Source organism: Mauremys mutica, chromosome 26 (genome assembly GCF_020497125.1).
Source record: "Mauremys mutica isolate MM-2020 ecotype Southern chromosome 26, ASM2049712v1, whole genome shotgun sequence".
Classification (NCBI taxonomy): domain Eukaryota; kingdom Metazoa; phylum Chordata; order Testudines; family Geoemydidae; genus Mauremys; species Mauremys mutica.
Genome location: NC_059097.1, coordinates 6,378,158 through 6,405,743, shown reverse-complemented (window position 1 = coordinate 6,405,743; position 27,586 = coordinate 6,378,158). Strand labels below are relative to the sequence as shown.

At 58.0% G+C, this 27,586-nt stretch overlaps 1 protein-coding gene and 4 non-coding genes across 5 annotated transcripts; 2 read left to right on the top strand and 3 right to left on the bottom strand.

Annotated features, from left to right (window-relative positions):
• The first annotated feature begins 6,187 nt into the window (after window positions 1-6,187).
• HES7 (hes family bHLH transcription factor 7) lies at window positions 6,188-9,518 on the top strand. The gene is made up of 4 exons (XM_045000104.1): window positions 6,188-6,289; window positions 6,415-6,510; window positions 6,661-6,739; window positions 9,077-9,518. The coding sequence occupies exons 1-4, from the start codon at window positions 6,248-6,250 to the stop codon at window positions 9,508-9,510; spliced, it is 651 nt and encodes a 216-aa protein (XP_044856039.1). The 5' UTR covers window positions 6,188-6,247; the 3' UTR covers window positions 9,511-9,518.
• Window positions 9,519-16,439: 6,921 nt separating this feature from the next.
• TRNAG-GCC lies at window positions 16,440-16,510 on the bottom strand. The gene has a single exon. It is a non-coding gene; the product is annotated as a tRNA-Gly (tRNA).
• A 1,258-nt stretch (window positions 16,511-17,768) lies between these two features.
• On the bottom strand, window positions 17,769-17,839 carry TRNAG-GCC. The gene has a single exon. It is a non-coding gene; the product is annotated as a tRNA-Gly (tRNA).
• A 3,427-nt stretch (window positions 17,840-21,266) lies between these two features.
• Window positions 21,267-21,337, top strand: TRNAG-GCC. The gene has a single exon. It is a non-coding gene; the product is annotated as a tRNA-Gly (tRNA).
• Window positions 21,338-24,670: 3,333 nt separating this feature from the next.
• Window positions 24,671-24,741, bottom strand: TRNAG-GCC. Its single transcript has one exon. It is a non-coding gene; the product is annotated as a tRNA-Gly (tRNA).
• Between the last annotated feature and the right edge of the window lie 2,845 nt (window positions 24,742-27,586).

Below are 27,586 nucleotides of genomic sequence, written 5' to 3'. Positions count from 1 at the left end.
AACGCCGGGGTTCAGGCCTGGTCGGCTAACTACTCCGGGCATGTACTCGTGTGTCTGTGAATGGGTGGATATGGCAGTGCATGACGTGCCAGGCTTCCCCCCCCCAGGCCGGGCCCCCATGAGAAACTTCTCGTCTCACTAGTCTTGGAGCTGGGGGGGGGGGCCTCCCCCACCGGGCCTCACACCTCGGTTTTACGACACTGGGAAGTCCTCCCCGCCGCAGGTTCCCACGAGACACAAGCCGGCAACAAAGGGTAATAAATAGCTCAGACCTGCCGACAACCCCCTCCACACACACACTCGAGTCAGCGGGGGGTGGTGCTCCGGCCCCACAGCAAAGGGGCCCCGTTGGCCGGAGTTGCTCCTGGTTTGCACTGGGGTGAGTGAGGGGGAATTGGCCACGGTGACTCAGTAACGCGACGGGATAAGATATCGGCCGTACCGCGGGGAACACATACCAGCCCGACCTACAGTCCAGCAAGGGCCAGATCCCGGCTGGTGTCAATGGGCATCTCTCCACTGGAGTCAATGGGGCCAGATCCCAGCTGGTGTCAATGGGCGTCTCTCCATTGGAGTCAATGGGGCCAGATCCCAGCTGGTGTCAATGGGCGTCTCTCCATTGGAGTCAATGGGGCCAGATCCCAGCTGGGGTCAATGGGCATCTCTCCACTGGAGTCAATGGGGCCAGATCCCAGCTGGGGTCAATGGGCATCTCTCCACTGGAGTCAATGGGGCCAGATCCTAGCTGGGGTCAATGGGCATCTCTCCATTGGAGTCAATGGGGCCAGATCCCAGCTGGGGTCAATGGGCGTCTCTCCATTGGAGTCAATGGGGCCAGATCCCAGCTGGGGTCAATGGGCATCTCTCCACTGGAGTCAATGGGGCCAGATCCCAGCTGGGGTCAATGGGCATCTCTCCACTGGAGTCAATGGGGCCAGATCCCAGCTGGGGTCAATGGGCATCTCTCCACTGGAGTCAATGGGGCCAGATCCTAGCTGGGGTCAATGGGCATCTCTCCATTGGAGTCAGTGGGGCCAGATCCCAGCTGGGGTCAATGGGAGTCTCTCCACTGGAGTCAATGGGGCCAGATCCCAGCTGGTGTCAATGGGCGTCTCTCCATTGGAGTCAATGGGGCCAGATCCCAGCTGGGGTCAATGGGCGTCTCTGCATTGGAGTCAATGGGGCCAGATCCCAGCTGGTGTCAATGGGCGTCTCTCCACTGGAGTCAATGGGGCCGGATCCCAGCTGGTGTCAATGGGCGTCTCTCCACTGGAGTCAATGGGGTCAGATCCCAGCTGGTGTCAATGGGCGTCTCTCCATTGGAGTCAATGGGGCCAGATCCCAGCTGGGGTCAATGGGCGTCTCTCCATTGGAGTCAATGGGGCCAGATCCCAGCTGGGGTCAATGGGCGTCTCTCCATTGGAGTCAGTGGGGCCAGATCCCAGCTGGGGTCAATGGGAGTCTCTCCATTGGAGTCAATGGGGCCAGATCCCAGCTGGGGTCAATGGGCGTCTCTCCATTGGAGTCAGTGGGGCCAGATCCCAGCTGGGGTCAATGGGAGTCTCTCCATTGGAGTCAGTGGGGCCAGATCCCAGCTGGTGTCAATGGGCGTCTCTCCATTGGAGTCAGTGGGGCCAGATCCCAGCTGGGGTCAATGGGAGTCTCTCCATTGGAGTCAGTGGGGCCAGATCCCAGCTGGTGTCAATGGGCGTCTCTCCATTGGAGTCAGTGGGGCCAGATCCCAGCTGGGGTCAATGGGAGTCTCTCCATTGGAGTCAATGGGGCCAGATCCCAGCTGGTGTCAATGGGCGTCTCTGCATTGGAGTCAATGGGGCCAGATCCCAGCTGGTGTCAATGGGCTTCTCTCCACTGGAGTCAATGGGGCCAGATCCCAGCTGGTGTCAATGGGCGTCTCTCCATTGGAGTCAATGGGGCCAGATCCCAGCTAGGGTCAATGGGCGTCTCTCCATTGGAGTCAATGGGGCCAGATCCCAGCTGGGGTCAATGGGCGTCTCTCCATTGGAGTCAGTGGGGCCAGATCCCAGCTGGGGTCAATGGGCGTCTCTCCATTGGAGTCAATGGGGCCAGATCCCAGCTAGGGTCAATGGGCGTCTCTCCATTGGAGTCAATGGGGCCAGATCCCAGCTAGGGTCAATGTGCGTCTCTGCATTGGAGTCAATGGGGCCGGATCCCAGCTGGTGTCAATGGGCATCTCTCCATTGCAGTCAATGGGGCCAGATCCCAGCTGGTGTCAATGGGCGTCTCTCCATTGGAGTCAATGGGGCCGGATCCCAGCTGGTGACAATGGGCGTCTCTCCATTGGAGTCAATGGGGCCAGATCCCAGCTGGGGTCAATGGGCGTCTCTCCATTGGAGTCAATGGGGCCAGATCCCAGCTAGGGTCAATGGGCGTCTCTGCATTGGAGTCAATAGGGCCAGACCCCAGCTGGTGTCAATCAGCCATAGCCCCACTGAGGCCAGATTTACCCCGGCCGAGGGGTTGCCCCAAGCTTTCCGAGGTTAATTCCAGCCTCCCCGCGGGGACTTCCTGAGCCATTAGCTTGACAATGGCCTCCCCTGCACCACCCTCTTGCATATTCGCTGCAGCTTCTGTCATGCGTGAGAGGCCCCTGGCACCTCCGCTAATGCCCACAGCTGGCGCTCAGGGCCCCAACATACCCCAGGCAGGGGATTTTCCCTCCGCTGGGGAGTGGGGCCCTGGGGATAGGTTGGGGGCGGGGGGGTTGGACCAACAAATTGCTTTCCCACAGTAGCCAGTTCGCTTTCTTGATTTCAACCCCCTAGTGGGGTAAAATCCAGCTTGGTTTAAAAAAAATAACATAAAAATCTACTGTCCGGTGAACGTGACAAGAGTAGGCGCTGAAATCAGCTGCAAGGCTTGTATGTGATCTGCGTGTAAATCAGGAGTCACGTCACTGGGGCCGTTTCACCCCTCACTCACCCCTGGTGTAAATCAGGAGTCACGTCACTGGGGCCGTTTCACCCCTCGCTCACCCCTGGTGTAAATCAGGAGTCACGTCACTGGGGCCGTTTCACTCCTCGCTCACCCCTGGTGTAAATCAGGAGTCACGCCACTGGACTCGCTGGGGCCATTTCACCCCTCGCTCACCCCTGGTGTAAATCAGGAGTCACTCCACTGAATCGCTGGGGCCGTTTCACTCCTCGCTCACCCCTGGTGTAAATCAGGAGTCACGCCACTGGACTCACTGGGGCCGTTTCACTCCTCGCTCACTCCTGGTGTAAATCAGGAGTCACTCCACTGGACTCACTGGGGCCGTTTCACCCCTCGCTCACCCCTGGTGTAAATCAGGAGTCAGATCACTGGGGCCATTTCACCCCTCGCTCACCCCTGGTGTAAATCAGGAGTCACGTCACTGGGGCCGTTTCACCCCTCGCTCACCCCTGGTGTAAATCAGGAGTCACTTCACTGGGGCCGTTTCACTCCTCGCTCACCCCTGGTGTAAATCAGGAGTCACTCCACTGAATCGCTGGGGCCGTTTCACTCCTCGCTCACCCCTGGTGTAAATCAGGAGTCACTCCACTGGACTCACTGGGGCTGTTTCACCCCTCGCTCACCCCTGGTGTAAATCAGGAGTCAGATCACTGGGGCCGTTTCACCCCTTGCTCACCCCTAGTGTAAATCAGGAGTCACTCCAGTGGGGGCAAATTCACCCCTCGCTCACCCCAGTGTAAATCAGGAGTCACTCCAGTGGGGGCAAAGTCACCCTTCGCTCACCCCTGGTGTAAATCAGGAGTCACTCCACTGATCGCTGGGGCCGTTTCACTCCTCGGTCACCCCTAATGTAAATCAGGAGTTACTCCACTGGACTCACTGGGGCCGTTTCACCCCTCGCTCACCCCTGGTGTAAATCAGGAGTCACTACACTGGACTCGCTGGGGCCGTTTCACCCCTCGCTCACCCCTGGTGTAAATCAGGAGTCACTCCACTGGACTCGCTGGGGCCGTTTCACCCCTCGCTCACCCCTGGTGTAAATCAGGAGTCACTCCACTGGACTCGCTGGGGCTGTTTCACCCCTCGCTCACCCCAGTGTAAATCAGGAGTCACTCCAGTGGGGGCAAATTCACCCCTCACTCACCGCTGGTGTAAATCAGGAGTCACTCCACTGGAATCACGGGGGCTGTTTCACCCCTCGCTCACCCCTGGTGTAAATCAGGAGTCACTCCACTTGAATCGCTGGGGCCATTCCACCCCTCGCTCACCCCTAGTGTAAATCAGGAGTCACTCCAGTCGGGGCAAATTCACCCCTCACTCACCCCTGGTGTAAATCAGGAGTCACTCCACTGGAATCACTGGGGCCGTTTCACCCCTGGTGTAAATCAGGAGCCACTCCAGTGGGGGCAAATTCACCCCTCGCTCATGCTGGTGTGGGCTGTGGGGTGGCCGTGGAAGCTGGGCAGTGGAGTGGGGGGTGACAGGCTGGGAACTGCTGGGTTGTAGGGATGGCTGGGGTGAGGGAGATGGGCATAGGTGTGGGGCAACGGGGGGCTGGGGAGAGATGAGCATGGGGTGGGGCAATGGGGGGTTGAGGGGAAGTGGGGGTCGGGGCAAGGACGGGTCTGGAAGTTGGGGGTCATGGTTGTAGGGACGTTCTGGGCAAGGCTGTAGGGAAGTGGGGGAGAGGGCAGGGATGGGGGTACAGAAGTTGGGGGTCAGGACTGTGGGGAAGGGGGATCGGGGCAGGTTGGGGGTCATGGCTGCGGGGAAGGGGCGGGGGAGGGACTTTGGGGGTCAGGGCTGCGGGGAAGGGGGAACGGGGCCGGTTGGGGGTCAGGGCAGCGGGGGAGGGGGATCGGGGCAGGTTGGGGGTCAGGGCTGCGGGGAAGGGGATCAGGGGCAGGTTGGGGGTCTGGGCTGCGGGTAAGGGGGATCAGGGGCTGGTTGGGGTTCTGGGTTGGGGGGAAGGGGGATCGGGGCAGGTTGGGGGTCAGGGCTGCTGCGGGGAAGGGGGATCGGGGCAGGTTGGGGGTCAGGGCTGCGGGGAAGGGGGATCGGGGCAGGTTGGGGGTCAGGGCTGCGGGGAAGGGGGATCGGGGCAGGTTGGGGGTCAGGGCTGCGGGGAAGGGGGATCGGGGCAGGTTGGGGGTCAGGGCTGCGGGGAAGGGGGATCGGGGCAGGTTGGGGGTCAGGGCTGCGGGGAAGGGGGATCGGGGCAGGTTGGGGGTCAGGGCTGCGGGGAAGGGGGATCAGGGGCAGGTTGGGGGTCAGGGTTGCGGGGAAGGGGGATCGGGGCAGGTTGGGGGTCAGGGCTGCGGGGAAGGGGGATCGGGGCAGGTTGGGGGTCAGGGCTGCGGGGAAGGGGGATCGGGGCAGGTTGGGGGTCAGGGCTGCGGGGAAGGGGGATCGGGGCAGGTTGGGGGTCAGGGCTGCGGGGAAGGGGGATCGGGGCAGGTTGGGGGTCGGGGCTGCGGGAAGGGGGATCGGGGCAGGTTGGGGTCAGGGCTGCGGGGAAGGGGGATCGGGGCAGGTTGGGGGTCAGGGCTGCGGGGAAGGGGGATCGGGGCAGGTTGGGGGTCAGGGCTGCGGGGAAGGGGGATCGGGGCAGGTTGGGGGTCAGGGCTGCGGGGAAGGGGATCGGGGCAGGTTGGGGGTCAGGACTGCGGGGAAGGGGGATCGGGGCAGGTTGGGGGTCAGGGCTGCGGGGAAGGGGGATCGGGGCAGGGTGGGGGTCAGGGCTGCGGGGAAGGGGGATCGGGGCAGGTTGGGGGTCAGGGCTGCGGGGAAGGGGGATCAGGGGCAGGTTGGGGGTCAGGGCTGCGGGGAAGGGGGATCAGGGGCAGGTTGGGGGTCAGGGCTGTGGGGAAGGGGAGGGAAGTTGGGGGTCAGGGCTGCGGGGAAGGGGGATCAGGGGCAGGTTGGGGGTCAGGGCTGCGGGGAAGGGGAGGGAAGTTGGGGGTCAGGGCTGCGGGGAAGGGGGATCAGGGGCAGGTTGGGGGTCAGGGCTGCGGGGGCAGGTTGGGGGTCAGGGCTGTGGGGAAGGGCTGCAGGGGCAGGTTGGGGGTCAGGCCTATGGGGCAAGGGGCCGCTCTCCCCCCGCGGGCCGGCCCCACTCGTGTGCCGCGCCGCGGGGGGGCCGGGGGCCGGCCACGCTCCGGCGGCGGATCAAAGGCCGGGGGGCGGCGCCGGCGGGGGCCGGGCCTGGGGCGGGGGCCGGCTCATAAAGGGGCCGCCGGGCCCCGGCCGCCCCCCCAGCCCGGCCTCCGCCACCATGAGCAGCAGCGCCCAGTGGGACCGCCAACAGGACAAGAAGGTGAGTCCGGAGTCCGCTCGCTTCGGGTCTCACTCCGGATCCGGGGGGGCTCCGGAGCTCCCCGCGCTTCCGGGGTGTTCCCGTTCAAAAGCCGCCCCCCCTTTCCCTTCCCTCTCCCCTTCCAGCTCCTGAAACCCTTGATGGAGAAGCGGCGCCGGGACCGTATGAACCGGAGCCTGGAGCGACTCCGGCTCCTCCTGTTAGAAGCCACCCAGGACGAGGTAAGCCAATTCGGATTTGCTCCTCCCAGCCCCTCCGCCGCTGCCCCAAACCGAATGATCCAACGCTGCTTTCTCTTTCTCTCTTTCCCTCCTTTCCCTCCGCTTTCTCCTTCCCTCCTTCTCTCTTTCGTGTTGCTCTTGTTCTTGCAGAGACTTAAAAACCCCAAAGTGGAAAAGGCCGAAATTTTACAAAAAACGGTTCACTTTGTGAGGACCCAGCCTCCTGCAGGTATCCCCCTTCGGCGCGGCCGGCTACTCCACTTCCTTGCCTCTAGCGTGGGGCGGCCCGTTGGCCAACCCAACTTGGGCCCGGACCAGATACGACTACGGCGACCGGCTAGCAAGTGTGAACGAACCGGGGGGGGGGGTCCCTTTACGGGGCGGGCGGGGGGCACGGCTGCGGAGACCAAGGCCGAGGCCTGAGACGGGGGGGGGTTCGGTGCCCCCCTAGACTCCCCCGGGGACCTCGGCCTGGACCGGGCAGATGCTCAGCTGGGCCAACTTGGCGTCGCGCCGTTGGGGTCCTCCCTGGCTTCGGTGTAAATCCGGAGCTCCTCCGTTGGGCGTCTGGGGTTTTACACCGGGGCGAGCGACGGGGGGAGTGGGACCCGTGGCGTGACTCCGGATTTGCGCTGGGTCGAGAGGAGGTCGCCTCATTGGAGTCCAGGGGGCTCATTCTGCCGGGCCTGAATCCGGATTGGCACCGGTTGGAGGTTCTCCTCTCTCTCTGGTGTAAATCGGGAGCAGCCCGGTGTTTAGACTGGCTCACTTGGGAAGGGAAGGGGGTTTGGCCCAAGAGTTTTGCCATGGACTCCTTAGGGAGTAGGTGGGTGGGTGTCCCTGCTGCCCCCTACTGGACAGGATGAGCGCTGGTGTGTGTGTGTGTGTACACACAACTCCATCCCATAGCACCCGTCACTCACCCCGCTCAGGCTTTTAAAGTCTCACACTCCTGTCTGGGGTCGGCCCGGCCGCAGGGCCAGATCCTGATCTCAGGCCTGGTCCTGCACTAGGTGGGTAGAACTACGTTGCTCAGCGGTGTAAACGGTCCACCCCGGGACCCCCGCAGCGACGCGGGTACCCTGGGTGTAGACGGAGCTCCAGATGTCTCCCCTCCACCGAGCTGCCATCCTTAAGTGTAGACCTGCCTCAGTTTCCCTGCTAGGGACCTGGGCAGGAAATGAAGTCCCCCGCTCTGGACTCAGCTCCCACTCCACCAGCAGGAGCTCACCTGGGCTTTCACGTCCCCCAGCCCCAACCAGCCAGCTCCACCTTCGGTGACTTTTGGCTTTTGAATCCGGCCTCCGGGGTTTTGCATGGGGCTCTGGGAGAGGGGCGGCAGCTCCAGGCAGAACTACGTCGCTTGGCCGCGAGACCTGCTTCGGCGTTGGCATCCAGGGCAGTTTTGCTGTTCATTTCCACTGGGTCACGCCCAACTGGTGGGGCCTGGTTGTGATTTTAATCACACACGGAGTCGGTCCGCTTGAGTCACGGGGGGGCTGATTCCCCTCTCGCTTACCCCGGTAAATCTGGAGTCAGTTTGCTTAAATCACAGGGGCTGATTCTCCTCTTGCTTACCCTGGTGTAAATCTGGAGTCAGTCTACTTTAGTCATGGGGGCTGATTCCCCTCTCACTTACCCTGGTGTAAATCTGGAGTCAGTCCACTTGAGTCACAGGGGGCAATTCCCCTCTTACTTACCCCGGTAAATCTGGAGTCAGTCCACTTAAATCACAGGGGCCGATTCTCATTTTACTTATCCCGGTGTAAATCTGGAGTCAGTCCGCTTGAGTCACGGGGGCTGGTTCCCCTCTCGCTTACCCTGGTGTAAATCTGGAGTCAGTCCGCTTGAGTCACAGGGGGCGATTCCCCTCTCACTTACCCTGATAAATCTGGAGTCAGTCCACTTAAATCACAGGGGCTGATTCTCATTTCGCTTACCCCAGTGTAAATCTGGAGTCAGTCCACTTGAGTCACGGGGGCTGATTCTCATTTCGCTTACCCCGGTGTAAATCTGGAGTCAGTCCGCTTGACTCTTGGGGGCTGATTCTCATTTCGCTTACCCCAGGGTAAATCTGGAGTCAGTCCGTTTGAGTCACAGGGGCTGGTTCTCCTCTCACTCACCCACTGGGGCCGGCTGGTTTACATGAGTAGAAAACCGTCGTCAGCGAGATCTCAGTGAGGCCTGCAGTGTATTTCCCTGACGCCAGCTCGCCGGGAGGTGCAACTCACCCCAGCTTTGCGGAGAAATTGGCATCCCCGGTGTTCCCATGTGACCTTAACGTCGGGGAGTCTCCGGAGCCCGCGGGGCCAATTTACACCAGCTGAGGATCTGACCCTGTGCATGTTCCCCATTTAAAACTGGCTTCGGCCCAGGGCGAAGACCCCCCCCTCCCCCGCCGTAGCAGACCCGGGGGTGGGTTTCTCAGTCTGCAGGGTGCCGGGCGTCCCGTCCCCAGCGCTTTGGGGATCGGCGGCACGTGCCCCCGTTGCCCCCCCCGCCCTTTGCTCGATCCCTCGCTAATCCGCCCCCCTTTGTCGTTGGCGGTTTTTGCAACGCCCCACAGAGCCGGCGAGGCGAGAGGACACCTTTCTGCAGAGGTACCACAGCGGCTACCGGGAATGCCTGAGCCAGGCCACGCACTTCCTCCGCTCCAGCCCGGGCATCTGCGCCGGCAAGAAGGCCTACCTGATGGAGCGCATCTGCCACTGCATGGAAAAACTCACCGCCCGGGAGCCGCCGACGGGCAGCCCCGTCCCCGACCCGGCTTGCGGCGGGTACGCCCGCGCCGCCTGGCCCGGCGGCAGCCCGCCGCTCGGGGACCCCGCCTGCGTCCTGCACCCGGCGCCGGCTTTCCCCGCCGGCCACAGACTGCAGAGCCTCGCGGCCGGCCGGGCCCAGCCGGGCGACTCCGCCAAAGGCCCTCGGGACAAGCTGAGCGGCTCACAGAACTCTGCCGGCCAGCCCCCGGAGCTCAACGTCTGGAGACCATGGCCCTAGGGGCCGGGGACCCCCTTGTAAATCCATAGAGTGTATATTAAATTCTCTATATATTGTATAGTAGGAGGTTTATGGGGGGTGGGATGTTTGGGGAGGGTGGGTTATTTTTTTGGGGGGGTGGGGGTTGCGTGGTTACTGCAACTTTGTAATATTTTCCTTTCAAACCGATAAATCGCTCGCTCCCGGCATGGGGAGAAACGCCGGGGGGGGTGAGAATCCCAAAGCCGCCGGCAAATCAAGACGCTGATTTCTCTTCCCGTCCCGCCGTGATTTTTTGTTAAAATGTTGTTACGGGCCGGGTGGATTTAGTTGGGGACCGGGCCTGCTTTGAGCAGGGGGGGTTGGGGGTGACCAGATTTATAGGGACGGTCCTGATTTTTTGGAGCTTTTTCTTACATAGGCTCCTATTACCCCGCTCACCCCCCTGTCCCGATTTTTCACACTTATCTGGTCAAGCAAGATAATAGCCCCCGAAATTGCGTTGCCCCAGGGCCTCCTGCATCCTCTGGGCGGCCCTGCTGGGGGGGGGGAGGGATGGAAGGGGAGAGGAGTGGAGGTATTTTTTTTCCCCCTCCTTGTATATATGGATTTCCCGATCCACCCCCGTTTCCCCATCTGTGTATTTCTGAAAAATAAAAAATCCGAATGCGGACTCACGGATCTCGGCTCTGCCTGCGAGTTTGGTGTCGAAACTGGGGTGTGTGGGCGGGGGGGGGCGGCGAAAAGGGGGGCTGCGTTGCCCCCCGAGTGGGCGTGGCGGCTCTTTGGGTGGGGCACGCGCGGGATACTCTGCCCCCCCCCCGAGTTCCCGGCGTGGGATCTGCTCCCCCCCCCAACCCCACGGCCGGGTTTGCAATGGTGCCAGTGGTGCAATGGAGCCCGTGCTCAGAAGGGGCCCCGGCCTGCCCCGAGACCCCCCTGCCCCCCCCCGCTCCTGCTCGGTCTCAGCCCCCTGGCCAGTCCCCAGTGCACCTCCGGAGGAGATCTGTGTGTTGGGGCACTAGGGGGTGGGGGTTCTGTGTGGGGTGCTGGGCAGTTGTGGGGCTGTGGGCAGGGCGGCGCCGGGCTGGGGTGGTGTTGTGCAAGGCGCTGGGCATTTTATGGGTGGGGGGGCTGGGCACGGCGAGTCACGCAGTTCGAACGCGGTAGCTCATTGAGGGGACGGGGAGGGATCTCTCTAGCGGAGGGCTCGTGACTTCAGCGCCCCCCAGGCGAAACCAGCCGCCGGCTCGGGGCGCTGAAGACCCCAGTGATCTCCAAGTGCTTCACGAAAGAGCCGGGGGAGCGTTGCCTCCCCTGTCACAAATGGGGGGAAACTGAGGCGCGGGAGCTGTGAAATGCCTCCCCCGCTTGACGCGTCAGGCTTCCAACCCCGATCGCGTGAGTTTACAGGGCCCTGCCAAGCCACACTCGGCCAAGGAGACCCTCCCGGCACTGAGGCGAAGGGGTGAATTTTCTGCCCCTCCTCCCGTTCCATTTTACACACACATCCGTGTATCCTCCCGGCCTTTCTACCACCTCCACCCCCCCTCACACACACCGTGTGGATTTAAAAATTCCTCGCAACGGGGAAGCCTCCCCAGTCCTTGCTAAATTGTTCCCCTCGTTATTGACGCTTCCTCTTAAAAACACACGGCTCATTTCCATCCTCAATTTCTCTAGCTTCAGTTTCGAGCCGAAGTTCTTTGCTAGATATTAAATATTTGCTCCCTGGGTGCTTACGTTTCCGTTCTCTACGTAATGGCAATGCAAGAAAAGCCAGCTTGATTTTTTTCAGTGGGCCAAGGGGACGTTGGAGAAGCAACCGCAAGAAATCAGGGAGGTTTGAGAGACAGCACTGGACGGCAGCCGCGAATTCTGTCGCCGAACCAGCAACGCTGCAGCTGGCTAGCCCAGCCCGTGTTAACGCCGCCCCTTCGTTTTCAGTTTAAACCGAGCTTGACCGGGAAAAATCCTGGGTTTTACCAGAACGATTATTCAGGATTTTTCCCGTTTTTCACCCTACTTTTATACCATTCAAATCTATCCTCCCAAAAAAGTAACTTGCTTTGCTAGGAAAATGCCACATGCTGCATAGAATCATAGAATCTCAGGGTTGGAAGGGACCTCAGGAGGTATCTAGTCCAACCCCCTGCTCAAAGCAGGACCAATCCCCAACTAAATCATCCCAGCCAGGGCTTTGTCAAGCCGGGCCTTAAAAACCTCTAAGGAAGGAGATTCCACCAGCTCCCTAGGGAACCCATTCCAGTGCTTCACCACCCTCCTAGGGAAATAGTTTTTCCTAATGTCCAACCTAAACCTCCCCCTCTGCAACTTGAGACCATTGCTCCTTGTTCTGTCATCTTCTACCACTGAGAACAGTCTAGATCCATCCTCTTTGGAACCCCCTTTCAGGTAGTTCATCTCTGGGTGTAGATGCAACGCTGCCCGCTGAAGCAAGGCTGAGTATTACTCATTGAATCACAGACGATCAGGGCTGGAAGGGACCTCAGGAAGTTTAGACTTGAAATCAGACGAAGGTTTCTAACCATCGGAGGAGAGAAGTTCTGGAACAGCCTCCCAAGGGGAGCAGTGGGGGCAAAAGACATATCTGGCTTCAAGACTGAGCTTGAAAAGTTTATGGAGGGGATGGTAGGATGGGATGGCCTAACTTTGGCAATTAATTGATCTTTGATTATCAGCAGGTAAATATGCCCAGTGGTCTGTGATGGGATGTTAGATGGGACGGGATCTGAGTTACTACAGAGAATTCTTCCCTGGGTGTCTGGCTGGTGAATCTTGCCCACGTGCTCAGGGTTTAGCCGATCGCCATATTTGGGGTCGGGAAGGAATTTTCCTCCAGGGCAGATTGGCAGAGGCCCTGGGGGGTTTTCGCCTTCCTCTGCAGCGTGGGGCACGGGTCACTTGCGGGAGGACTCTCTGCAGCTTGAGGTCTTCAAACCACGATGTGAGGACTTCAGCAACTCAGACACAGGTCAGGGGTTTGTTCCAGGAGTGGGTGGGTGAGATTCTGTGGCCTGCGTTGTGCAGGAGGTCAGACTAGATGATCATAATGGTCCCTTCTGACCTTAACGTCTATGAGGTCATCTAGTGATCCAACCCCCTGCTCAAAGCAGGACCAATCCCCAACTAAATCATCCCAGCCAGGGCTTTCATAGAATCAGAGAAGATCAGGGTTGGAAGGGACCTCAGGAGGTATCTAGTCCAACCCCCTGCTCAAAGCAGGACCAAACCCCAACTAAATCATCCCATCCAGGGCTTTCATAGAATCACAGAAGATCAGGGTTGGAAGGGACCTCAGGAGGTATCTAGTCCAACCCCCTGCTCAAAGCAGGACCAATCCCCAACTAAATCCTCCCAGCCAGGGCTTTGTCAAGCCGGACCTTAGAAACCTCTACGTCTAGGAGGCACACACAGTAAGCAAAGGGGCGGACGCAGGCTCTGAGGTGGCATTAATCTACGGGATGCTCTTCAAAACGCCCCTGCTGTTGACCCAGAAACATCGTTTTTAGCACCGATTTTTTTTTTTGGCCAGGAGGCTTCATAAACCCTGATGAGTCCCCGGGAAAAAGTAAATACAAGAAAACCCGAAAATGAAGGGCCTTAATCGTATCACTGCAGGTCAGCTGCATGCACAGAAGACCTCTTCCTCCGGGTGAAGCCACGAAGCCACCGGCCCGGCCCACGGGAATTCCCGCTACGGCTTGGCCAGCCCAGGGAGCCAGGCACCCGAGAAAGGATCTGGGATGCCCCGTGGATTGGGGAGCGTGGTGTTACTCGTGCGTGGTGCACGAACCCTGCAGTTTGGGGAAGGGAGCCCCTGGCCCCGCCCCTTCCCCCGGAGGCCCCGCCCCTCCCTCACCCCTTCCACACACCCCCTCATCCGCTGGATCCCCGAGCACCCCCCACCGCAGCTGGAGGAGCCCCGAGCACCGGCCTGCTGGCTTCGGGGGAGAGGGGGAGCCGTGGCCAATGGGAGCTGGGGGAGCAGAGCCTGTGGGCGAAAGCAACGCGCGGAGCCTCCTGGCACCTCCGCCGAGGAGCCGGACCTGCTGGCTGCTTCCGCGGGGCAGTGTGGAGCCAGTGTGCACCCCAAACCCCTCATCCCCGGCCCCATCCCAGAGCCTGCACCCCCGGCCAGATCCCTCACCCCCTCCCACATCCCAACTCCCTGCCCCAGCCTGGAGCCCCCCTCCCACACCCTGAACCCCTCATTTCTGGCCCACCCGGGAGCCCGCACCCCCACTTAGAGCCCACACCCCCTCCCACACCCCAACCCCCTGCCCCAGCCCTGCGACAGGGAGTGAGTGTGGGGGAGAGAGAGCCACTGAGGGAGGGGGGAAGTGGTGAGTGGGGGCGGGGCTTCAGGGAAGGGGCGGGGCCAGGGTATTTGATTCTGTGTGATTAGAAAGTTAGCAACCTGTGTGTGTGTGTGCGTGTGTGTAAAAGAGTGTGTCTGTTTCAAGTTAATGTGGGTCTGGTATGTGAGCGTAAGGATGTGTGTGTTTATGAGTGTTTGAAGGTAGGGTGTGTGAGGGGAAGTGTGTGTTTTGCATTGGCGTGCGTCTGAGGGGACGTGGGTGTGTTAGTGTGGGTCTGAGGGGACGTGGGTGTGTTAGTGTGTGTCTGAGGGGATGTGGGTGTGTTTTGTGTTAGCATGGGTCTGAGGGGACGTGGGTGTGTTTTGTGTTAGCGTTTGTCTGAGGGGACGTGGGTGTGTTAGTGTGGGTCTGAGGGGACGTGGGTGTGTTAGTGTCTGTCTGAGGGGATGTGGGTGTGTTTTGTGTTAGCGTGGGTCTGAGGGGACGTGGGTGTGTTAGTGTGCGTCTGAGGGGATGTGGGTGTGTTTTGTGTTAGTGTGTGTCTGAAGGGACGTGGGTGTGTTAGCGTGGGTCTGAGGGGACGTGGGTGTGTTTTGTGTTAGTGTGTGTCTGAAGGGATGTGGGTGTGTTAGTGTCTGTCTGAGGGGATGTGGGTGTGTTTTGTATTAGCGTGGGTCTGAGGGGACGTGGGTGTGTTAGCGTGTGTCTGACGGGACGTGGGTGTGTTAGTGTGTGTCTGAGGGGATGTGGGTGTGTTTTGTGTTAGCATGGGTCTGAGGGGACGTGGGTGTGTTTTGTGTTAGCGTGTGTCTGAGGGGACGTGGGTGTGTTTTGTGTTAGCGTGAGTCTGAGGGGACGTGGGTGTGTTTTGTGTTAGCGTGTCTCTGAGGGGACGTGGGTGTGTTTTGTGTTAGCGTGTCTCTGAGGGGACGTGGGTGTGTTTTGTGTTAGCGTGAGTCTGAGGGGACGTGGGTGTGTTTTGTGTTAGCGTGTCTCTGAGGGGACGTGGGTGTGTTTTGTGTTAAGTGTGTGTCTGAGGGGACGTGGCTGTGTTTTGTGTTAGCGTGTGTCTGAGGGGACGTGGACGTGTTTTGTGTTGTGTGTGTCTGAGGGGACGTGGCTGTGTATTGTGTTAGCGTGTGTCTGAGGGCACGTGGGTGTATTTTGTGTTAGCGTGTGTCTGAGGGCACGTGGGTGTATTTTGTGTTAGTGTGTGTCTGAGGGGACGTGGGTGTGTTTTGTGTGTGTCTGAGGGGACGTGGCTGTGTTTTGTGTTAGCGTGTGTCTGAGGGCACGTGGGTGTGTTTTGTGTTAGCGTGTGTCTGAGGGCACGTGGGTGTGTTTTGTGTTAAGTGTGTCTCAGGGGCAGTAGTGCCGGGGGTTGCTGTGTTCACTCTGTGTCTGGTCCAGGACAGGTCTGACTCCAGATTTTCCCTTCGCTCCCTGGAGCAGCTGCTGCCTGACCCTGAGACCAGCTGCAGCCCAGCCCCTTAGGGGCCATGTGGCCCAGACCCCCCCCCCCCAGGGGTGGGAGTGTGCAGGGAGCTGCCCCCCTTTCCTGGGCAGGGGCTTCTCTTCCCCGTCCCGGGGGCTCCAGGTGTCGAGCCTCTTGGGCTCCCTTTGGAGCAACCTCGGCACTTGTAGAGGCTGGATCAAAGGGGGGGGGGGGGAGGAATTGACACGCAAATCGGGGTGGCCTTTCCAGGCTCCCACCGCTGGGCCTGGGGGGGTCGGGAGACCTTATGCATGTGTGTGTGGAACGACACACACCGCGTGGCTATATCCAAAGGTGGGGGTGAGGGTGTCTATTTACAGGGCACCTCACCCCATGGGACCAGAGCCCTGCCCGGCTGGCTGCAGGCTCCCCTTGGCTCCTCTGCCCCGGTGGCCGCTGGCATCTTCTGGGGCGGGAAGCGCAGCATCACGGGACTGGAAGGGACCTCGATCCGGTTTTTAAGTAGTTAAAAACCAGGACTAAGGTTTTGAAGGCCCGGCTTGACAAAGCCCTGGCTGGGATGATTCAGTCGGGGATCGGTCCTGCTCTGAGCAGGGGGTTGGACTAGATCCCTCCTGAGGTCTCCTCCAACCCTGATCTTCTATGATCTAGAGACCATCCTGGACAGGTGTTCGTCCAACCTGCTCTTAGAAGCCTCCAACGATGGAGATGCCACCACCTCCCTAGGCAATTTATTCCAGCGCTTGACCACCCGGCCAGGAAGTTTTTCCTAATGTCCCACCTCAACCGCCCTGGCTGCAGTTTCAGCCCATTGCGTCGCACCTGTCCTCAGGGGTTAAGGAGAACAATTTACCTCTCTCCTCCTTGTACCGGCCTTCTCTGGAGCGGAAGGGGGGTGGCCAGGTTTGGGGGGAGAAAAGCCGAGTAAGGGGGAAGAGAAAAATAAGAAATAGTAGGAAAAGAAGCAGAAAAAACACCCGGGAAAGATGGAAAGAGGGAGGAAAATGGACCCCCAGGAAGGGTGAGAAAGAAAGAGGAAAATGAGAAAGACGGAAGCAAGAGAATAAAAGGAAAATCAGGGGAAAAGCAAAAAAAAATGCAGGAGGAAGGGAAGAAATGGAGCCATGGGGATGCACCAAAATATCCCCCCTTGCATTGGCCGGGAATCGAACCCGGGCCTCCCGCGTGGCAGGCGAGAATTCTACCACTGAACCACCAATGCTGCAGCTGGAAGGCTTTTTCCACTGCCCTCCCTTTACAGCTGTTGTCACATCTGGCTCCCTCCAGCTGTTCCAGCTCCCTGGCTTTCAGAGCCCACGTTTAAACCTGCAGCTAGAACTCCACAAAGCTCCCTGCACCCGGGGATTGGCTTCTCCCCCCCCAGGCACGGGTGCCCCCGCGGGGACCATTCTGCCCTCTCCCCACTGGGGCTGCTGGTTGTGACTGGTAGCCACTGGGCTCAGACGCAGCTGGGAGAGGTATTGGCTACATCAGCGCATTTGGGTGGGAGAAGGAAGAATCCGCTTCCCCTCCCCCCGCCCAACTTTCTTGGAATCACTTTTTCCTTGGGAGGGGGAGATTTTTGGGCCCCTGGGATCTGCCAGTCACGAGTTGGGGGGGGGGTTCTCTCCCCCCCACCCCCCCGTGCCCCTCATTCCTCCAGCTGACACCGCCAGAGGCTCGCCCCAGCTTTCACCAGCAGAGAGACTCCCCGAGGGAGCCCCAGTCCCACCTGAACTTTCTACAGCCAGACCCCGGGTGCCCAAGCTGGAGGGGGTGTCGGGGGGGGGGGGGATTCTGTAGGGCAGGGCTCTGTGCCCATGGGGGGAGCCTGGGTCCCCTACACAGAGACACCCCCAGGGAATCACTGCCACACCCCCCCCCCCATCCCGGGAGCTCCGCTCCCCCCGCCCCCAGCCCCAGCCCAGCGGGGGGAGCCTGGGAACCTGCCCGGCGTGTGCGTGTCAATTTCCCTCCTTTGAAAGTGACACGATTGCGCCGAAGCGCCCCAGGCTTCACACCTGGAGCCATCAAGGGGGGGCAGGGAGGGGAGCATTTGCTGGGGGGGGGTCAAAGGGGGCTGTTCACCCCCCCCCTCGGTCCTTGGTTCCCCCCCCCCCCCAATTTTTCATAGGTTCCCCCCAAGTCTTTACAGGCCGCGATATAATCACCGGTAATATCCACAGCCTGACACAACCTCCCCCCCCCCCACCGGCCAGGAAGTTTTCTGAGTTAATGCCAAGGGCCCCTTGGGGGCCACCCTGTCCCTGGGGGAGAGAGAGAGAGAGCGAAAGAAAAAGAAAATCTAGGAAAGAAAGAAAAACGCCCCCAAGAAAGCAAGAGGCGACCCAGCCTGCGAGGCAGCCCGAGGAAGACAAAGGGGGAAGGGCAGAGCCAGACACTGAACCAGCCGGGGAGATTCAGCCTCTTTCTTGCAGCCCTGGGGGCCCCTGCTCTGCAAAAGGGGAAACTGAGTCTTGTGCATTGGCCGGGAATCGAACCCGGGCCTCCCGCGTGGCAGGCGAGAATTCTACCACTGAACCACCAATGCTACAGCTGGACGGGGGCTTTCCACTGCCCTCCCTTTACAGCTGTTGTCACATCTGGCTCCCTCCAGCTGTTCCAGATCTCGGGCCTTCAGAGCACGCGTCTCACTGCATTCTCCCATGCGGCTCCCCTCCTCCGAGGAACATTGTAGACTCAGGAGTGTGTGTGTGTGTGTGTGTGTGTGTGTGAGATAGACACCGAGGCCTCTTATGGCTTGCAGAAAGGAGCCAGACTTGTGTCCAGCGCCACCTCCGAGCCGCGGCGTGCGACAAGCGGAGAGAGCACCGTGACATGGGACCAGAGCAAGGGATCCATACGGCATCGACAAAATTACAGACCGTCGGGGCGGGAGGGAGTGGGTTTGAGCAGCGGGTTGGACTAGATACCTCCTGAGGTCCCTTCCGGCCCTGCTCTTCTACGACTCGATGTGTCCCCCGCAAAATGATGGAGGCCGGATTCGAGTGACCCCCTCCCCTGTTGTCCAGCCTCAGCATCTGGCAGACAGAAATTTGCGGACCCCCGGAGCATGGGACATCCTGACCATCTTGGCTAATAGCCGTTGATGGACCTATCCTCCAGGAACTTATATTTGAACCCAGTTATACTTCTGGTTCACAACATCTCCTGGTAACTCAGGGGTGGCGCCTGCCATCAATAGGGCAGGAAGCCAGGCACCCCCCCCCTGCACCCGACATCCCTACACATGGCATCAATACTTGAGAGGAACAGCCGGGCCGAGAGGTAGCAGCGGGCCGAGGGACGCTGTAGAACCAGGAGTATCTGTTAAGCTGCCCTGCAGCCCTGAACAGCTTCCGGAGGAGGAGAGATTAAAAAGTCTGGGGCTTTTCTCCTTGGAAATGAGACGACCAAGGGGAGATATGATAGAGGTCTATAAAATCATGACGGGTGTGGAGAAAGTGAATTAAGGGGGGGGCGGTTATTTACCCCTTCACATAACACCAAAAGCCGGGCTCACCCACTGAAATGAACAGGCAGCGGGTTTAAAACAAACCCAAGGAAGTAGTTCTTCACGCCACCTGTGGAACTCCTCGCCAGGGGATGTTGTGAAGGGCCAGCAGTGTAACTGGGTTCAAGAAAGAGTTAGAGATGTTCATGGAGGAGAGAGCCAGCAATGGCTATCAGGGAGGCAACACACTCCCCCCCCCCGCCCCCCCCAGCCCTGAGCGTCCTTGGCCTCTGGTTGCCAGAAGCTGGGAATGGACAACAGGGTGGATCACTCAATGATCACCTGTTCTGTTCATTCCCTCTGGGGCACCTGGCATTGGCCACTCTCGGAAGACAGGACACAGGGCTGGATGGACCATTGGTCTGACCCAGAATTGTGATTTTTATGACCCGTTCACCGGTTCCTTCCCTCCTCCTAACCCCAATAACCCAACCCTCCTGGGCCCGCTGAACGGGGCCTCTGCATCCACCCCCGATTCTAACCCTTCTTATTGGTCAAAGACATGTGTAGTATCATGTCACCAGCGTTGGCGTCCCTTCTTCGGTGGCACCATGCAATAAAGGCAGCATCGGTTACCTGAGTCATCGCGTCGGCTCGCTCGGTGGCATGCGTTTTTCTCCTCAGCGCCTGGCGCGCTTCTGTGCCTTGCGTCGTTCTGTGCCTGCGTTGTCGGGTGCGGCATAATGCTGTCGTGCCGAGATGTGTTACGGGGGGAGGTTGTTTGTCAGTCAGGACATAATTCATCGCTCCGACGTTCTCGCTTGCCTTTTCGTTTGACGTCTTTCGACGTTCCCGCTCACGGAAGAGACCTCGGCGTGGAGCGTTCTCTGAAAGTCAGATCCGTGCAAAGCTTGCAACACCCCCCAACCCCAATTGCAAACACACCTTTTCTTTTCATACACCTCCCTTCAAACACCTGCGATCCTCCCATTTCTCTGGGCTTCTGAGCGTGAGTTACAGTGATAATTATTACTGTGATTTCAAGTCAAAGCTCCTGGCCCCCCACGTCTCGCAGAACGTTGGGAATCATGAAGAAAGGGATCGATAATAAGGCAGAAAATATCCGATTGCCTCTATATAAACCCATGGTGTGCCCACCCCTTGAATACTGCGAGCTGATAGGGTGGCCTCATCTCAAAAAAGAGATATTGGAATTGGAAAAGGTTTGGAAAAGGGCAACCAAAATGATGAGGGGGCATGGAACAGCTTCCGTATAAGGAGAGATTAATAAGACTGGGACGTTTCAGCTTGGAAAAGAGACGACTAAGGAGGGATATGAGAGAGGTCTATACAATCATGACTGGTGTGGAGAGTGTAGATAAGGAATTGTTACTACACAAGAACTAGGGGGTCACCCAGTGAAATGAATGGGCAGCAGGTTTGAAAGGAACCAAAGGACGCATTTCTTCACACAACGCGCAGTGAACCTGGGGAACTCCTCGCCAGAGGATGCTGTGAAGGCCAAGACTAGAACAGGGTTCAAAAAAGAACTAGATAAAGTCATAGAGCAGCGAACAGCAGAGCGGCAAACAGAAGGAGTTTGCCTGGGATCTGTCTGAGCAGAGGTACGCTAAGTGCTGCATTAGGGGGACTGCGCTGGTGAATGCCCTTTTTGCCAAGAAGGCTAATGGCATTTGGGGCTGTATAAGTAGGGGCATTTCCAGCAGATCGAGGGACGTGATCATTCCCCCTCTATTCAGCACTGTTGAGGCCACATCTGGAGTACTGTGTCCAGTTTTGGGCCCCACACTACAAGAAGGATGTGGATAAATTGGAGAGAGTCCAGCGGAGGGCAACAAAAATGATGAGGGGGCTGGAGCACATGACTTACGAGGAGAGGCTGAGGATACTGGGATTGTTTAGCCTGCAGAAGAGAAGAATGAGGGGGGATTTGATAGCTGCTTTCAACTACCTGAAAGGGGGTTCCAAAGAGGATGGATCTAGACTGTTCTCAATGGTAGAAGATGACAGAACAAGGAGTAATGGTCTCAAGTTTCAGAGGGGGAGGTTTAGGTTGGACATTAGGAAAAACTTTTTCCCTAGGAGGGTGGTGAAGCACTGGAATGGGTTCCCTAGGGAGGTGGTGGAATCTCCTTCCTTAGAGGTTTTTAAGGTCAGGCTTGACAAAGCCCTGGCTGGGATGATTTAGTTGGGTTTGGTCCTGCTTTGAGCAGGGGGTTGGACTAGATACCTCCTGAGGTCCCTTCCAACCCTGAGATTCTATGATAGAGGATCGGTCCGTCGATGGCTTTGAGCCAGGATGGTGTCCCTAGCTACTGTTTGCCAGAAGCTGGGACTGGGCAACGGAGGATGGATCACTGGAGGATTACCCAGAGGAGGGGAGCCGCATGGGAGAATGCAGTGAGACGTGTGCTCTGAAGGCCCGAGATGTGGAACAGCTGTAGGGAGCCAGATGTGACAACAGCTGTAAAGGGATGGCAGTGGCAAGTTCCCTCCAGCTGTAGCATTGGTGGTTCAGTGGTAGAATTCTCGCCTGCCACGCGGGAGGCCCGGGTTCGATTCCCGGCCAATGCACAGACTCAGTTTCCCCTTTTGCAGAGCAGGGAAAGGGGGCAGGGGCCCCCAGGGCTGCAAGAAAGAGGCTGAATCTCCCCGGCTGGTTCAGTGTCTGGCTCTGCCCTTCCCCCTTTGTCTTCCTCGGGCGGCCTCGCAGGCTGGGTCGCCTCTCGCTTTCTTGGGGGCGTTTTTCTTTCTTTCCTAGATTTTCTTTTTCTTTCTCTCTCTCTCTCTCTCCCCCAGGGACAGGGTGGCCCCCAAGGGGCCCTTGGCATTAACTCAGAAAACTTCCTGGCCGGTGGGGGGGGGGGGAATTGTGTCAGACTGTGGATATTACCGGTGATTATATCGCGGCCTGTAAAGACTTGGGGGGAACCTATGAAAAATTGGGGGGGGGGAACCAAGGACCGAGGGGGGGGGTGAACAGCCCCCTTTGACCCCCCCCAGCAAATGCTCCCCTCCCTGCCCCCCCTTGATGGCTCCAGGTGTGAAGCCTGGGGCGCTTCGGCGCAATCGTGTCACTTTCAAAGGAGGGAAATTGACACGCACACGCCGGGCAGGTTCCCAGGCTCCCCCCGCTGGGCTGGGGCTGGGGGGGGCGGGGGGAGCGGAGCTCCCGGGATGGGGGGGGGGTGGCAGTGATTCCCTGCGGGTGTCTCTGTGTAGGGGACCCAGGCTCCCCCCATGGGCACAGAGCCCTGCCCTACAGAATCCCCCCCCCCAGACACCCCCTCCAGCTTGGGCCCCCGGGGTCTGGCTGTAGAAAGTTCAGGTGGGACTGGGGCTCCCTCGGGGAGTCTCTCTGCTGGTGAAAGCTGGGGCGAGCCTCTGGCGGTGTCAGCTGGAGGAATGAGGGGCGCGGGGGGTTGTGGAGGGTGGGGGGAGAAAAAGACCAAAAAAAGGGGGAAACTGGGAAAGAGACAAAGGAACAAAGAAAGTGGGAAAAGTTTAGGAAGGAAGAGATGAAGAAAGATAGAAAAGAGAAAGAAGGACGGAAAAATAAGAGCGAAAATAGGAAAAAGAGAGAGAGCAAATAATTAAAAAACTGGAAAGGAAGCAAGAAAGAGGAAAACTGAGACGGAAAGAAAGAAAAGGAAGAAAAAAAGAAGCCGAAGGATAAGTGGAACCAGCCCCCGGGGGGATTTAAACACCCTTCGTAACTAATAAAATGCATCCCCTGTAATTTGGCATTTCCATGGTTTTTGACTGTCTCCCGGGAACAGCTGACATGACCGGGTGTGCGCACTGGAAATCAGGAGGGAATGTGAACGCAACCACCGTACTTATGCGCTGGTTAGGCATTGAATTTGCAGGTGCAGGGATTCTCCCACCGGGCCACCCATTCTCCCTTAGCAAAGCCGGGCCACCCCATCTGCAGAGGAACACCGCTCAGCTGCATTCATTGCAAACCACCTTCTTTGCAAAGCTTCGGCACCATCCCAGCGTCCACCTGAGCTCCCTTCTGCTGGGGGTAAGCCCAAAACTACCAGCCCAGGCGTTCCCTTCTTCTCCCAAAGGAGACGAGGGCTTCCCTGCTCCAGAGAAAAGATATTTTGGGGATTCCCACTGGATTGGGGATGCTGGTGTCGCTGGTATCATCTGGGCTGGGGTTGGGTTAACCAGCTCGAGGTGGATGGTCACCCGTGTGGCCTACCCATGGGGAAAGGGGGAAGAAAGATATTAGGCCTGTTAGATCTTTCTGTGTGTTTCTCGCTGGTTGGGGGTGGTGAGCTAGAGAAACGGGGGCCAGGGAGGCAAGGAAATCACCCAGACCCCCCCCCTCAAAATGATGATGAGAATAATAAAAGAACACGGCTGTAGCAGCCAGCTGAGAAGCCCAGAGAAATGGGAGCCCCGGGCTTATGTCACGCAGAAAGACAGCGAGACGGGAAACCAGGCCGGGATGAGCCGGACGGACTTAGCCGCCTTGTGTACTGAAAATCAGGATGCATGGCACAAAGTTGGCTGCATCACGGACCATGTGCCGAATGTAGAGGTGAGTAACCACCATTCCCATGGCTAGTCCCTGGGCTCTGGGCTGGATAGATGGAGGGTGTTTATGGGAATGGGTGCATGGATGGATGGAGGGGGAACGGGGATGGATAGATGGAGGGTGTTTATGGGATTGGGTGCATGGATGGATGGATGGATAGGGGGGAACGGGGATGGATAGATGGAGGGTGTTTATGGGAATGGGTGCATGGATGGATGGATAGGGGGAACGGGGATGGATAAATGGAGGGTGTTTATGGGAATGGGTACATGGATGGATGGATGGATAGAGGGAACGGGGGTGTTTATGGGAATGGGTGCATGGATGGATGGATAGAGGGAACGGGGGTGTTTATGGGAATGGGTGCATGGATGGATGGGGGGAACGGGGATGGATAGATGGAGGGTGTTTATAGGAATGGGTGCATGGATGGATGGATGGATAGAGGGGGGAACGGGGGTGTTTATGGGAATGGGTGCACGGATGGATAGGGGGAACGGGGATGGATAGATGGAGGGTGTTTATGGGAATGGGTGCATGGATGGATGGATAGAGGGGGAACGGGGGTGTTTATGGGAATGGGTGCATGGATGGATGGATGGATAGGGGGGAACGGGGATGGATAGATGGAGGGTGTTTATGGGAATTGGTGCATGGATGGATGGATAGAGGGGGAACGGGGGTGTTTATGGGAATGGGTGCATGGATGGATGGATGGATGGGGGGTATGGGGATGGATAGATGGAGGGTGTTTATGGGAATGGGTACATGGATGGATGGATGGATGGATGGGGGGGAACGGGGGTGTTTATGGGAATGGGTGCATGGATGGATAGGGGGAACGGGGATGGATAGATGGAGGGTGTTTATGGGAATGGGTGCATGGATGGATGGATGGATAGGGGGATCGGGGATGGATAGATGGAGGATGTTTATAGGAATGGGTGCATGGATGGATGGATGAATGGATGGATGGATAGGGGGAACGGGGATGGATAGATGGAGGGTGTTTATGGGAATGGGTGCATGGATGGATGGATAGAGGGGTGTGGGAGTGGATAGGTAGAGGGTGTGGGAACGTAAAGAGCCAATCAGCATCCCACCATCCGCTTTGCTGTTGTAGGGTGAGCAGACGCCCCGATATTAATGGGACCGTCCCGATATTAGGGGCTTTGGCCTTATATAGCCAATGAAACCCTCCCCCATCCCTGGATTTTTCACACTTGCCCCATGGCCGTAAGCCAGAAGAAGGCTGAAAGTGGAGGGTGGAGACTGTTTTTAAGTCGCTGTGGAGGGTGCATGATCTTGGGAAAAGTAGAAACTCAAGGAAAACAAAACCAAACAAAAGATTTCACTGTTGCATTGGCCGGGAATCGAACCCGGGCCTCCCGCGTGGCAGGCGAGAATTCTACCACTGAACCACCAATGCAGCTGTTAGAATGTTTCCCTACCTCGCTGTTCCCCCTTTACAGCTGTTTCAACATCTGGCTCCCCACAGCTGCCCCAGCTCTCAGTGCACAGGGCTGTGTTACCAGCTCCGCTGCCCCCCTCCCCCAACATCTGCTACAGCCGCAGAGCGGGCACCAGAGCAGGGCTAGCGAATAAGGGGGACGTTATAACCTAGATCCATCGATTTAGCTCACAGCAGCTTCTATCTTGATCTCTTTCGGTGTCTTTTGTATAATCTGCCGGCTAATTTCTGTGGCATAATCATCGATGGGATCCATACACACCCTGTACCTATCTACCCACACATCCTCAGGGCCCCTCGATCCAGCCAGCCATGCACACTTCCCCATATACACCCTCCATCCACCCATCCTCCTACACACCCTCTATCTATCCAGCCATGTACCTATTGCCATAAACACCCTCTATCCATCCACCTCCCTACACACCCTTTAGCCATCCACCTCCCTACACACCCTCTATCCATCCATCCATCCACCCTACACACCCTCTATCCATCCATCCATCCACCCTACACACCCTCTAGCCATCCATCCTGTACCCATTCTCATAAACACCCTCTATCCACCCATCCTCCTACACACCCTCTATCTATCCATCCCCGTACCCCCCTCTATCCATCCATCCATGTACCTATTCCCATAAACACCCTCTCTCTATCCATCCACCCTGTACCCATTCCCATAAACACCCTCTATCCATCCACCCATCCCTACACACCCTCTATCCATCCATCCATTCCCATAAACACCCTCTATCCATCCATCCCCCTATCTATCCATTCACCCATCCCCCTACACACCCTCTATCCATCCATCTTGTACCTATTCCCATAAACACCCTCCATCTATCCATCCCCGTTCCCCCCTTTATCCATCCATCCATCCATCCATCCATGCACCCACTCCTATAAACACCCTCCATCTATCCATCCCCGTTCCCCCCTCTATCCATCCATCCATATACCTGTTCCCATAAACACCCTCTCTCTGTCCATGCACCCATCCTCATACACACCCTCTATCCATCCACCCATCCCCTACACACCCTCTATCTATCCATCCCCGTACCCCCTCTATCTACCCATCCATCCATCCATTTACCTATTCCCATAAACACCCTCTATCCATCCACCCATCCCTACACACCCTCTATCTACCCATCCATTCCCATAAACACCCTCCATCCATCCACCCATCCCTACACACCCTCTATCTACCCATCCACCTATCCCCGTACACACCCTCTATCCATCCATCCATCCATCCATCCCCCTACACACCCTCTATCCATCCATCCATTCCCATAAACACCCTTTATCCACCCATCCCCCTACACCCCTTCTATCTACCCGTCCCCACACACCTCCCTCTCTCTGTCTATCCACCCCATACACATCATCTCCCCAGCCCTGGCGTTCCCAGACTCTCCATGCTCCCGTCTGTTCTCCCGGTGTCAGAGCAGGGGCAGAGCCCCCGCCTCCCCTCCCCTCCCGCCCACACCTAGCAAATGGACCCCGCGTTTCAGGCACGTTAGTTCCGGGCTGCTGGGATTTCTCAAGCCATAAAAACCCAAATGGCATCTGCAGCTTGGAGCTGAAGTGTGAGAACTTCCCCCGACACCTCCATGGGCCGGGACACCGGCTGTCCCAGCCCCAGCAGCGCCCCAGGAAGCCGCAGGTGAGAAAGAAAAGGGATTTTCCCAGGGGAGGCTTAATGCTTCTGACTGTCACACCCATCCAGCCCCATATAGCCCCTCTATCCATCAATACAACCCCCATACACCCCATCTATCCACCCATCCACATCCCCATATAGCCCCTCTATCCATCAATACAGCCCCCATACACCCATCTATCCACCCATCCATCCATCCCCATATAGCCCCTCTATCCATCAATACAGCCCCCATACACCCCATCTATCCACCCATCCATCCATCCCCATATAGCCCCTCTATCCATCAATACAGCCCCCATACACCCCATCTATCCACCCATCCATCCATCCCCATATAGCCCCTCTATCCATCAATACAGCCCCCATACACCCATCTATCCACCCATCCACATCCCTATATAGCCCCTCTATCCATCAATACAGCCCCCATACACCCATCTATCCACCCATCCATCCATCCCCATATAGCCCCTCTATCCATCAATACAGTCCCCATACACCCCATCTATCCACCCATCCATCCATCCCCATATAGCCCCTCTATCCATCAATACAGCCCCCATACACCCCATCTATCCACCCATCCATCCATCCCCATATAGAGCCTCTATCCATCAATACAGCCCCCATACACCCATCTATCCACCCATCCACATCCCTATATAACCCCTCTATCCATCAATACAGTCCCCATACACCCCATCTATCCACCCATCCACATCCCCATATAGCCCCTCTATCCATCAATACAGCCCCCATACACCCATCTATCCACCCATCCATCCATCCTCATATGGCCCCTCTATCCATCAATACAGCCCCCATACACCCATCTATCCACCCATCCACATCCCCATATAGCCCCTCTATCCATCAATACAGCCCCCATACACCCATCTATCCACCCATCCACATCCCCATATAGCCCCTCTATCCATCAATACAGCCCCCATACACCCATCTATCCACCCATCCACATCCCCATATAGCCCCTCTATCCATCAATACAGCCCCCATACACCCATCTATCCACCCATCCACATCCCCATATAGCCCCTCTATCCATCAATACAGCCCCCATACACCCATCTATCCACCCATCCACATCCCCATATAGCCCCTCTA

Bases quoted from the DNA above. Each gene is read 5' to 3' on its own strand.
- HES7 (XM_045000104.1), top strand. From the start codon at position 6,248: ATGAGCAGCAGCGCCCAGTGGGACCGCCAACAGGACAAGAAG. The intron at 6,290-6,414 runs GTGAGTCCGGAG...CTCCCCTTCCAG, and splicing joins ACCGCCAACAGGACAAGAAG to CTCCTGAAACCCTTGATGGA. The intron at 6,511-6,660 runs GTAAGCCAATTC...TTGTTCTTGCAG, and splicing joins TAGAAGCCACCCAGGACGAG to AGACTTAAAAACCCCAAAGT.